Here is a 13,368-nt window from a genome sequence, read left to right as displayed (position 1 = left end):
TTAAGTTCAGATTTTTCTTTTTTTTTAGGAATGATACAATGTATGAAAAAAGGCAATTTATAAACAAGTCCTTTATTTAGCTTAGTAATCTTACATGGAATGATTCATCAAATTTTTTATGTATACTATTTAATAAAAGAAAGTATCATCATTTTACTTCATTATCAAACAAGACTAGATTTTTTAAACTGGTTTTCAACCGTTAAGGAAATAATAAAATATTTTTTTATGGAAGGGGTACATCCATTCTTTCAATCTTTCTACAAGAAAAGAACAAAACTATTTCAAAGCAATGCCAATAATAAAGTTTAAAAAAATGGATGTATCTTCAACAACTTTAAATGTTCTGTAGAAATAACATTTCAAATCGATGGTCCTAAATAATCTCTTATTTCATTCAAAATAATATATATTATAATGGAAGTAATACCATTAATGATAAGGTGAATGATTTGAGGGTCCTATTTAATAAGGAAGCTTACAATTATAACATGATAATGAGGAGAATAACTAAGAGTAGAATTGTTAGAGTTTTGGACTTCATTTGGTAGTATAAAAAAAAAAAGTAATTGATAAAAACAGGATGGTCAAGAGTGTGTTTCTTTATGAAGTATAAGGATCAGATATATGAAGTATACGTTCTGTTCATTATATTTTACAATAGAAATTAATTTTTGCATAAGAAAGATTAGATCTCAATGTATTTATGAATGGTAATATATGGATAGAGGCAACATGAATGATGTGCTGTAGAAGCGCTTAATTAAATTAGTTTGTTTATGTGAGTAGAATCAGAGGTTCAAGGCTTCCTAAGAAGATATTCCAATGAGTACCAACTTTAAGCAAGAAAGAGGATATCCTAGGATGATGTTGAAAGAATAAAATAGAGAGGCAATGAAAGAAAGAAACCTAGAAATAGAAGATTGTGAAAGATGGATGGATATTGAACCTAGGCACAGAGAAGGGAACACCGTTGTTGTAACAATCTGCTATAGTTAGTTATTACAGATCAAATCAGGAGTGGGCATTTATGCAATTTCTGATTTTATGTTATACTAGCAGACCCGGCAATGCTTCGCTGTTGCTAGATTTGAGTATATATATATATATATATATATATATATATACTCAAATATATTCAACTGAAAGTTTGGTAAAACATTAAAAAGAAAAACATTACGGAACTTCATAAAATTTAACCTTTCACTTTATCTCTTCTTCCCTTTCCACTATTTCCCTTTTTACCTTTTCCCTTATTTCCCTTTTCCCTTCTCTTTTTCCCTATTTCCATGTTCTGGTTTCTTTTCCCCATTTCCCCTCTTCCCTTTTAAATCGGACCAGTAGCGTAAATCGGTCTAGTAGTTTTTTAGTCTGTAGCGGACACACATATGAACATTGCCTTTTATATCTATAGAAGAAGAAAGTCTGTATATTTCTTTCTTTGTTTCGTAAATATCTACCGACACCGGCGCTACCTAGCGAGTATAGTTTTTGCAAAAATTTCTCTTTTCGCATAACTAATACGTATTCTGAATATGAGCCAAATCGGACCATAAATGAAATTTTTCAAAATATCTCGACCACAGCGCCACCTAGCTTGTCCAAACTAATTCAGAAACCTTCGCGGGCGTGCGCACAACTTACCAAAGTTTCACCGCAATCGGATGAACGGTTTAGGAAGGCATAAGAGACATACATTCACACAGACAAACATTCATTTTTATATATATAGATTATGCACCTGATTTTTTGTTTTTCCATGGATAAAATGTTAGCCTACCTGAATATTTATCTGGTCAGAGACCATGGTAAACTCAGATTAATGTACAAAATTCCAAATTATTTACGAAAAAATAGATTGAAATAATATTAGATAAAAATAAATTATTATTATTAGATAAAATATAAATTATTAGATAAAGTAGATAGAAATATTACATAGAAATAATAGTAAAACAAGTATGTGAAGACATTAAAGAAAAAAGAATTAAAACTTAGATGGTATTAATGTAAATTGTTTGATTTAAATATTAATGTTATTCTTTAAGCGCATTTCTGTTTGGTAAATGTTGATGAAGAAAATGAAGGGTATTTTTTAACAAATTTTATTAAAAAAATCATCCATATAATTACTGCTTCAATAAAACAAAATTTCAATTTAACTTTAAATAAAAGGTTAAGATACCTAAGAAAAAAATGAAAACTGAATCATAATAAGACTATTTTTTCAAAACGTACCCCACTATATTATGCTTTGTATAGCTACAGAAATTAATAAGGATTGAAATAATTGATTTGTTTCAGATGAAATTTTACCGATTTTATTTAATATTCAACAGATGGAAAGAAATAGTGACTTTTCTTGAAATACTACTAAAGTATTGCAGTACCAAAATTGTAGCAACCGGAAGTTTTTTGTTATTGCCCTCAAAACAAATACTAATTGGCTCAATAATGATGTATTTTAAGTGAAAATACCTTAAATAAGAATAGAATAATCTATAAAGTTAAGTGGTTAAGCTCCATATACGCGTAGAAGCAAGATTTTTCATTTTAAACAAAAAATCCAAGTCAAATAATGTTTCAAAAGTGTTAATTACTAAATATCTAAATTAAAAATGAAAGAATTTTTAGAGGTAATGTGGTAATAAAAGTAAATTTAAAAATAAAATTAACTTGATTACTTAACCAACTAATTACTATGATGATGTGCTGCTAACAGATGATTTAAAAAATAATGGAAAATCAAAAAACATTTAATAATACATTAAAATATCCTCAAGTATAAATTTGATTTTAATTTCTGTTGTAATTAATTTTACATGGTAATTAATTTTTCTTTTCAACATTAATTAAAAAGCAGTTACTTTAAAATGTTATGTAAGCAGTGGCAATGACCCTGTAAGGAAGTGATGATTTAACATGTTGGTATGCAACCTTCTGTTGTAATACAAACATTACTGTTTACTTTATGTATGCCATTAGTGATACATGGTTATTATTTTTTCCATTAAAAGATTATGCATGTGTGATTATGCTGTACTTAATAATTACTCATGAGTTAATGGAGTAGTAAAACGATTAGTAGTATAATGACCTGAACTTCTTCTAGACATCTGCAGATTAAATTAAACAAAAATTTTTTTCACTAGAAGTAATAAATATTTTAGTTTATATTTTTAAGTATTTAAACTTTTTGCTCTAACTACTTGTAAAATTTATATAGCTCCTTCATTTTCTTTATTATATAATATAATAAGAAATTAAAATAACAATTTAAGACTGTTGTGCATACCTCATTCCTAATCACTCTGTGAAGTCGGACAACTGTTGAAATTAAAACCATCGCGAGGGGAATGGTGTGTGTGTGAGAGAGAGAGAGTGAGTATGTGAGAGAGTTTTCCAAGTTTATTTTAGTATAAAATTGATGCAATTAATCTAGTTTGATACTTTCGAAAATTTTATTTCTGAATACATAATCTACTTTAATTCTTTGATTAAATTATTATTATTATTGTTGTTATTATTATTTAACAAATACAAATTTTTCCAAATATCTATTATTTATTATTATAAATATATATTATAATATAAAAATATATATTATTTATTATTGTAAATAAAACATTTTTTAACGGTAAATAGGGCACAACATTTTTTTTTTTTTGAGATTACATACAGAAAGTAAAAAAAATCATATCCTGATTTATAAATTAAATATATCATCATAATCCGTGTATTCAATAATAAACATCAGATTCGGTCATCATAAAATTATATTCAATAAAAAAAAATTAAAGGTAATAAAAAAATAAACTTTTGCGAAAAGTTTGAAAGAAGATTTACCGTGAAAAATAAGATCTTACTAGTTGCAAAAATATGATAACTTGCGTAGGTAAAGCTAAAGCATATGTACAGAGTGTAACAAAAACGCGTACCTGATTATCCATTTTTGGATTCTAAGTTATCAAGATTAACAAATGTTCTATAAAGAAAATGGCAATTTTGTTTCGTTTTTCTCAGCCATTTTTGAATTTTTTTTGAATTAATGTCTTAATGGATTGAGGTATAATTAATATATTTGTTACAAATCTTTATACCAACTTCTCTTATAAATAAAAAATTAGATGTAAACTGTTAACAAATTCCAAAATGACGGTCACGTTAAATTTTTAATTTTTTCAAAGTCGAAAGTTCTGAGGTTGAAATCCTAGTAGAAGTTAATTGCTTTTATAGTATTTGAATACTAGACAGTGGGTAACGGTATATTTTGGTGGTTGAGGGTTCAATTACCCATCCGTCTCAGGAATGGTAAGCCTGGGTTTTTACGAAACTACACCTCATTTACATGACAAACATATCAATCTCATCTCATTGTGTCATGGGAAGGGGTTGTTTATTGATCCTTAGTTGAACAGATTCCAACGTACACATCAGGAAAATAAATAATAATATATCATTAACTGTTGGTTTTACCAAAATAAGTTTTATTATGTAAAATGTTAATCCTTTCGTCGAAAACAAAATAAATTCTTATTTTTGAAAATTGGTTTATAAATAGCCGAGTTATTGTATAAAATAGTGCGAGTTTTTGAATTCTTCTGTGTGTCTAACTTAGAAAAATACAACAGTTTTTCTAAGTTAAACACTTAGTAGAATACAAAAAGTATTTTTGATTTTGACATTTTTGAAAATTATGACATCAATTTTGTGTAAATTGATAACATTTTAGATTGTTTTTAAAAAATAAGTACCATTTTTTTTTTTTAAATAATTTGCTTAACATTGATTGTAACATGGGGTGCAACACATTTTAGTGATGTATGTTAATGATGCCAAAAAAATAATATGACGATATCAGTAGCGGAGTGGTAGTGTTTCGGCCTTTCATCCAAGGGTCATTGGTTCGAATCCCGGTCAGGTATGCCATATTTCATACGCTTCAAATTTTCATTTTCCCACATATAAAATTCAAAGCTTCTGTGATGAATTAATGAAGTACTTCATCATGTAAAATAATACATATATAGTAGATTTTTTGTTACTTATTTAAAGTTAACCTATTCTTTTTTTTTAAATTTATTTAATCGATTCTACGTTGAATGTATTTTTATCGAAATAAAAAATGTTTATTCTCCAGTATATAAGTAGATAATTAAATCCAATTATGAGGTAAACCTAATAACATCGGGACTTATTTTTTATAGTTTCAAAGTTTATTTACAATCGGTTACATTTGTATTAACTTTGAGTAAATTGGATCACACTCGTAATCGTATGATAAGGAGTTCCCAGCTAAACTCCAAAAAAATTACACACTAATATTACAAAGAACTTTTGTGACATGCATCACACACACTTAATAATTATGAACAACAATTAACACCTAACAGTAGAAAAAAATAAATCAAAATAAATCAAAAAAACGATGAAACAATGAGAAGAAAAAGAAAAGATTCACAACATTCAGCTGAAATTACACTAAAGACATTATAGAATTGCTAAGGTTCAGAACGTGTAGCTGTTTTAATCTTGTAACGTCATTCCTATTGTCTAGGAGGGTAAGTTCCTATTCCTATTCAAGGGTAAGTGATTCACGTGGTTGTTAAGTCACTGTTCGTACTTTGAACTGAAACGTTATATTTCCCTCAGACGTATCGTAAACCTAAATATGCCTGTATTTCGCTGTTTTTTTCAAACCAAGGTGCCCCAGTAATACACCTCACTAGTTCATATTGAAATCCCTGTAAGATTTCGACATTAGATTTATCCCAAAGTTGGATCCCGTAGATCCAGATCGGTTTTAGAATTGTTGAGTTTGTACCACCAGCTTATTACGTAAAGATAATTGAGAACCTCTGCCCAACAACCAGAACATTTTCTTGAACTTTATCTCAAGTTGTCTTCTTTCTTACATCACCTTTCAATGTCAGTCGACGATTGAGGTGTAGATCTAGATACATTACACTCAATTTGCGGAATTACATCGTCATTAAGATGGACCTGTGGGCCATGTTAATGTTCACCTCTCCTTTTCGTGAATGTTACATTTCTCGATTTTACTTGGTTAAAGTTTATTCTCCACGTACTCAACCATCTGTTGATAAAATCAAACTCAAATTGTAGGCTATTCGATGGTCTACAATAAAGATGGAGTATAGTACGGGTCCCAAGACAGAGCTCTTAGGAACCCCCAGACTTCATTTCGAAGAACGTGGACAACTCCAAGTTACATTTCAACTGGGAAATTATCCTAAGTAGCCGTATACAATACGGTAATAAAGTAATGTGTACAAAAGACCAGGGTTCCAGACCTTGTCAAAGACCTGTTGGATGCCTAAAAGGCTGCCGAACAGTATTTTTTCCCTTCAAGGCTTCACACACATTTACGAGCCTGTGTGTTTGCTCAATAGTGGAATGCCCACAAGGAAGCCAAACTTGTTAAAATAGTGAAGCCCGGTTAGTTTTATGCAATTTTTTAAAGTTTTTAATTAAAATTATATTACGACTGTGATTTGATGTAAATAATTTTTAGGAAATAAAGATTGTTAAAATAAAAATAATAATTATTTTTTTCTAAATTAATAGGAGAGAATGATTGGAGGTATCAATAAGTTGTTCACTAAGCATTGTTTTATTTTGAAAATATTTTTGGGACACGGTACTAGATTGCAATTACATTCCTTAAATTTTACATTACAGTGAAGTATTTAAAGATCATTTGCTTATAATTTTAAAGCGGTTGCGGGTAGAAATTAAGTTACTAATATATTTTCTTGCTATAGAGCTGTGCTAAAAGACGAAAAGTATGGTAATCGGCCAAAAAATGGGATGTGGGTTCTTTGCATTTCTTGATGTTTGATGACCCAGGAATCCCAAAAAACAAAAACCATTGAAAATAATATTTGTAAATGACGTATGTACATGTATTGGCTATTTGAAGCTTAATAAATTTTCACTGGATAAACAGATAATTATGAAATTGGTTAGCAACTCGTATTCATGGAGCAATTTTTTAGAAAATTTTTAGGTTTATATCTCCAAGGGATGAGGTAGATAGTTTCTTTATTAATGCTTTCAAAATTTTGCAAACATAATTCAGTTTAATATTAGGTTCAGTACATGTGTACATGCTTATCTTACCATTTTCTAAATACTTTTACCTCCAAATTCTTCCTCTTCCACCAAAAATTAAAAAATGCTACTTTTTATTTACTACATATTTTTAACCGAATTTTTTTAATGTCTTCCTAGGTGTAATAGTACGTAAACAACCCCCAAAAAAAATTAGGGAAAAATTATGAATAGGGGATCAGATTAAAGTTTAAAAATATCGATTTTTGAATTTTTTAAAACAGTTTTTTCTTTTTTTAAGCTTTTAATAATAATATTACAATAAAATTTCATCATAATTCATCCCCAGCCCCCCCAAAAAAGTCTTAGGTAACTTTTTATTGGTTGGATATTTTTCAGTGGAATTTAAAAAAAAAATGTATATTTAACATAATAAACGTAGACAAACCAAAAAAATTTTTTGGGAGGTGATTTTGGTGGTTAGGGAGTAGAAAAACGAAAAAAAATTTTTGGAATGTTTTTTTAGTTCACTCGACATCAAAACCGGCTGACAAGTGGTTATACGAATCAATTAATTCCCAGTTAGTTTTTATTGAATTTATGTTAATTAATTGTTTTATTTAAAAATATCTAAATGTGTGAATAAGAATATTGCGACGATATTTCAGTTATATAAAATAAGTATAACTGTGCAACAATATTTCATCATTATATTTAGCATATAACATTATGAGTTAATTTATAATAAATGGATGTCATTATATGTAGTATTGAACAGAATGTAAAGGTGAAGGTCAGCAGGAAGTAAATAAGGCAATGTTTGTATAATCGTAAAAAAAAAAATACTTACCCAACACAATCCACATAACAATGGAGTTACCACCAATAGCAATAACAAGCATCAGGCCAAATAAGATATACCAAGCTAGTTGAAGCCACCACGCCATGTTATGGTGCCGTGACCTCCTTGCAGGTGTGTCGTTTACATGATTCGTGCATATATTCAACACCAACTGTCAAAAATGAAAAAAAAAAGATTACTTATATAAAATTTATAAAGAAAGAAATTATATATTATATAAATCTTAAGGTTATACGTATATATTTATTTATAAATTATGTTAATTATGCAATTTTATTACAGAATTTTCAGAATTATTGAGGAATTACTGCAGGTAATATTTTTAAATAAAAATCTCAAATTAGAAGTTCAAAATATGCTTTCTGTATTTTCTGTGAGTTTTAGTTCAGTTAGCCTTAAATTCTTCTCAAAGTTTTTATAAAAACATTTCCTGTAAGACTAAATCATAAAAAAGTGGTGCGACTAAGACGAACCCCTCTATAAAAATTTCAAAAATTATTTCGTCCAAAATCTTTTTAAAAATTATTATTTACAAGTTTTGTTCTAAAATTACTTCATAATTTTCCTATGATCTACCTTTAGCAAGAGATTTAATCACAAAAATGTAATTTCTCTAGAATGTCTTAAAACTTCTTTAAGAATGAAATATCAACGAAAGTTTTTTTTACACACACACACACACACACACACACACACACACACACACACACACACACACACACACACACACACACACACACACACACACACACACACACACACACACACACATATATATATATATATATATATATATATATTGTTATTATTTATTTAGACCAAACGAAAGATGTTCATTGGAATATTTAGTTGCAAAATTAAATAATAATTGTCTAACCTAATTTTTTTTCAAATTTAATTGGCTTTATTTAATTAAATAACTATTTTTATAATTCACCTGAACGAAAAAGCTCTGAGAAAATATTCTTTGTTAGTGCTGCTGTAATTTCTTTTTAAATGTTGCATAAATTGCAAATTTCAATCAGGATCTAAAAAAGATTTCATCCTAAAAAAATCATTATTATCACGTAGTTATCTTTATCTGATTGATCAAAAAACAAAAAAAAAATGAAATTACAAATAGAGATAATATAATTTTCTTCAATTTTTAAGAGACTCATAACATAACTAACATAACTTCTTAAGAGACTCATGTCATAACTATGGAATTAAAGATAAAACTTGAAGTCTTATTTAACACCAATTCTGTAGAAATCTGACTGGTACTTTGCTAGGTTGTCTGTATATTCGAGTTTATAACTTCGTATTATAAATGATAGCCTATTTGTTGCCAAAAAACTAACTTTATACATTTATTATCTTTGTACTGGTGAGCATTATTTTTCTACACAAGTATTATTTTTATTTATTAAATTGATTTAAAACCATTTATCTTTTTATTTATTTTTATTAATTTTATTTGGAGTTAAAATGTTTTGTCATGATTTACCTTTCTGCAAATTTGACGCAGTTTTCATTATTAAACCTGGAATAACATACCTTTCTGTGTTTTTCTGTTTAGCCTCCGGAACCACCGTAAGGTATTACTTCAGAGGATGACTGAGAATGATCTGTATGAATGTAAATGAACTTTAGTCTTGTACAGTCTCAGGTCAACCGTTCCTGAGATGTGTGGTTAATTGAAACCCAACCATTAAAGAACACTGTATCCACGATCTAGTATTCCAATCCGTATAAAAGTAACGAATAACATATCTACTCGTTCTTTATATAATAAGTTTTTATATTAATAAATAGTACGGTAAAGATAGACCAAAGAAAACGTATATAGTCTAAACTATTTCCTTAATCAGTGTCCCTTTTACTCAACTAAAAGTATTTTTGTTCATTTTGTTTATATATAATTAAATTAGTTTTAACATTATTGGGCAATTTATTTTATCTAAGTGAAGAGGGAGAAGCAAGTGTACTGTAAATTGTTAATAGGCTGCTTGCTTTCTTATGTTAAAATAAAACAGTAATTATAAAATTCTATACAATATATAGGAATTTTCTAAAATTTCTAGAAAAAACATATTTTATTTTATCACAGAAATGGAAATTTTTTAGTAATGTTGTATTTCTTATTACATTTTTGGTTCATATTTCTAATCTATAAACATAAATCATAGTACCTAAACACATTAACTAAGATTAAAATTGAAGTTACTACTGTGATTGCGTTAGATAGGAATACAACAGTGGGAGTAAGATTATTTGTCTTTTATCTCATTGTCTACCATTTATGAAAACGGTCAAAGTTTTAGCTTAAAACTTTCCGAAGGATATTTATTATTAAGCAGACTAGTAAAAGGAAGCTTGAACACATCAAGTTTTACGATTCCACTGGTAAACTATTTAATACGTTTTCTGGAATAAATGTAATAAAATTAATGAGTAGATCACGTTTAAGTGATCTCTCTTGTAGTCACGGACATATGATGGATTGAAGAAATAAAAATTCTTTTGTTTTTCTTAGTACTTGTTGCAATACATTTGGCTGAGATTTATTTGTTTTAGAAATAAACTACTTAAATTTAAATTGTGTTTGTAATTAAAAAAAACAACCTTTGGGCTGTATTACTTCTATGCGTATACTATTCACTAAAAGCAATTTTTTTTAACATTGTGATACAGAATTTTTTTTCAAGTCCAGTTGTTGCGTAATAAAAACCCGGTTTTAACTGTAAACCGCAATAATAACTTAATATAACTTAGATACTGGTATTTGCTTAAAAAAAAAGTAAAATGCTGTAATAAAAAAATACAAGAAAATTCACTAAAAAATAAAAATTCAAGCATGAACCCGCATTTATTTCTAAGAAATACATTTATCTGCATTCTAATGGATTTTTATTGTATAACATTAACACAAGTAAACGTAAACATACAATGTTACATTTTAGGTAGATTTCATAAGAAAGCTACTTATTGTAATGGGTACCGTGATTAGACTTCCGGAAAATTTCGACATATTTTCGCGTTTCACATCCCTCATACCCGAAAACCACTGTCAGCTCAAAATTTTATTTATATATATATATATGTGTGTGTGAGTATTTCACTTTCTTGTGGACACCATAACTGCCGTAATTTGGCGCCAATCACTTTCAAATTGCTCCTTAAAAATAACTGATCCCAAAATTTTGGTCGAGTTCATTAGCGGCTGAAATCGGACCATAGGGGTGGAAATGGGGGGGGCTTTTTCGAAAAAAATAAATACCGCTAAACTTTCTTATTAAGTAAAATATCGAATACGTTTAAAGTTCCTAAGATTTTTTGGATAAGGGTCAAAATCTTATCTAAGTAAAGTTTTTTAATAACACCAACTTGGAAAAAATGGGGTTTCGAAGAAAAAAAAAATCATACCTCCATTAATAGGACCATTATCGAATCGGTTTAAAGTGGTTGTTAGTCCTCTACACATTACCTAAAACTTTTGTCTGAAACATTTTGATATGACCAACTCTCACGGCAAGGGATGACCAAAATGTTGGTGAAATTGTAACTGTTGGTGTAAATTGTGGGATCTTGTCGTATGCTAACATATGAAACTTTTTTCACATGCAACCATTGTCGTATCGAAAAGATTTGAATTTTTTCTTAACTTTAAAGTGGAGGTATTTTTTACCCCCTACTTAGCACCGGTGAAATCTACCGAAAGAGATTTTTTAAATTCATTTCTAGACCGTTAAGTTACATTATTTTTATTGACGAAGGTAATCGAAAAAAAATGTTTTTTTTTAAATTTTCTTAACATTTTATTATATTGCCCTGAGTATAGTGCTGCTCAGAAAATCGTTAAAATTACTTTAAATACTGGTTTAAGTCTTGTGGGCTAACAAGTTGTTAATCGTATAAATAATATAAGCTAACATTGATTGTCAAACCATAAAACTGTTTTTCAGAATTAGTGTAGCGTTGATTCATCCGAAAGTAGATTTTAATCAAACATTTTCTTGTTTCTTTGTGTTAAGGGGGATTCATTTCATCTATCCTTATCGTTTCTTAAAGAACCAAGGATTAGACTTAATCTTTTCCATTTTATGAATATTGTTAATTGATAAGATTATGAAGAAGCAAGATTTTAAAAATTAAAAAGCCGATTCCGAAAAATATGCAACTTTACAGTCGATCTTTATGAAATTATGTCGACACATTTATGTAAAGCTTAAATATATTTCTGCTAGATTGATAAACAAATTAATAAAAGTTTAACATTTTTATTTATATTTAATAAAAAAAATATAAGTGAAACTTGATATCAAAAATAAAAAAAAAGTTGAATAAATTATTTTTTTATTTTTAATAAGGAAAAGAAAAAACAAAACTATATGATCTCTTATATCTTCTACCCTCCCTCTATGAATCATGAGACCATGCCGTTGGTGAGGGGGCTTGAGTGTTCATTGATACAGAGTAGCTGGACCGAAGGTGCAACCATATCGGATAGGTATCTGTTGAGAGCCAGACTAAGGAATGATTCCTGAAAGAGGGCAGCAGCTATTTCAGTAGTTGTTAAGGGCGTAAGTCAGAACGACTTAAACGGCCTTATCAACATCACTCAGTCCTCTGAGTACTGCCCAGCTGAAAGCAATGGAAAACTACAGCTGCTTTTTTTCCAAGAAAATATAGCTCTACATTTTCATATAGCCATGATGGAGGCGCCTTCCTTGGTAAAATATTCCGAAGGTAAACTAGTCCCCCGTTCGGATCTCCGGGTGGAGACTACTAAGGAAGGGGTCACCAGAAAATTAAAAAATAACATTCTACGAACCGGAGTGTGAAATGTTAGAAGTTTAAAAAACTTCTAACATTCCTTATGTTAGAAAATTCCTTATGTTAGAAAATTCCTTATGTTATGTGTGGTAGGTTAGAAAATTTAATGAGGGAAATGGATAGGATAAATGTAGATGTAGTAGTAGGTTTGGTGGGAAACGGAAAACGACTTTTGGTCAGGTGATTTTAGAATAATTAACTCGGCTTCAAATAATGGGCAGGCACGAGTAGGTTTCGTAATGAACAAGAAGATAGAGAAGAGAGTAGAGTATTTCAAAATGCATAGTGATAGAATCATTGTAATAAGGATAAAATTGAAACCTAAACCGACAACGATTGTTAACGTCAAAATGCATACAAGAGCCCATGATGATGACGAGGTAGACTGTGTATAGAAGAAATTGATGAAGCAATTAAACACATAAAAGGAGATGAAAATTTAATAATAGTTGAGATTGGAATTGCAGGCATTGGAAAAGGCAAGGAAGGAAGTATAGTGGGTGGATACGGGCTGGGCAAAAGGAATGAAAGAGGGGACCGACTTATAGCGTTTTGCACGAAGTATAATTTAGTAATTGCCAACACCCAGTTTAAAAATCATAATAGAAGAATGT

The 13,368-nt window shown here is 28.9% G+C and overlaps 1 protein-coding gene across 1 annotated transcript in view; it reads right to left on the bottom strand.

Moving 5' to 3' along the window:
* LOC142321237 (tachykinin-like peptides receptor 86C) overlaps window positions 1-8,021 on the bottom strand; it is a 392,020-nt gene extending 383,999 nt beyond the window's left edge. The window contains exon 1 of the mRNA XM_075359233.1: window positions 7,925-8,021. Within this exon, the coding sequence (XP_075215348.1) occupies window positions 7,925-8,021 (97 nt within the window). The remainder of the gene's footprint in view (window positions 1-7,924) is intronic.
* Between the last annotated feature and the right edge of the window lie 5,347 nt (window positions 8,022-13,368).

This window comes from Lycorma delicatula, chromosome 3, assembly GCF_047948215.1.
Source record: "Lycorma delicatula isolate Av1 chromosome 3, ASM4794821v1, whole genome shotgun sequence".
Lineage (NCBI taxonomy): Eukaryota > Metazoa > Arthropoda > Insecta > Hemiptera > Fulgoridae > Lycorma > Lycorma delicatula.
The sequence above is the reverse complement of the archived record's forward strand: the minus strand, read 5'-3'. Positions and strand labels throughout refer to the sequence as shown.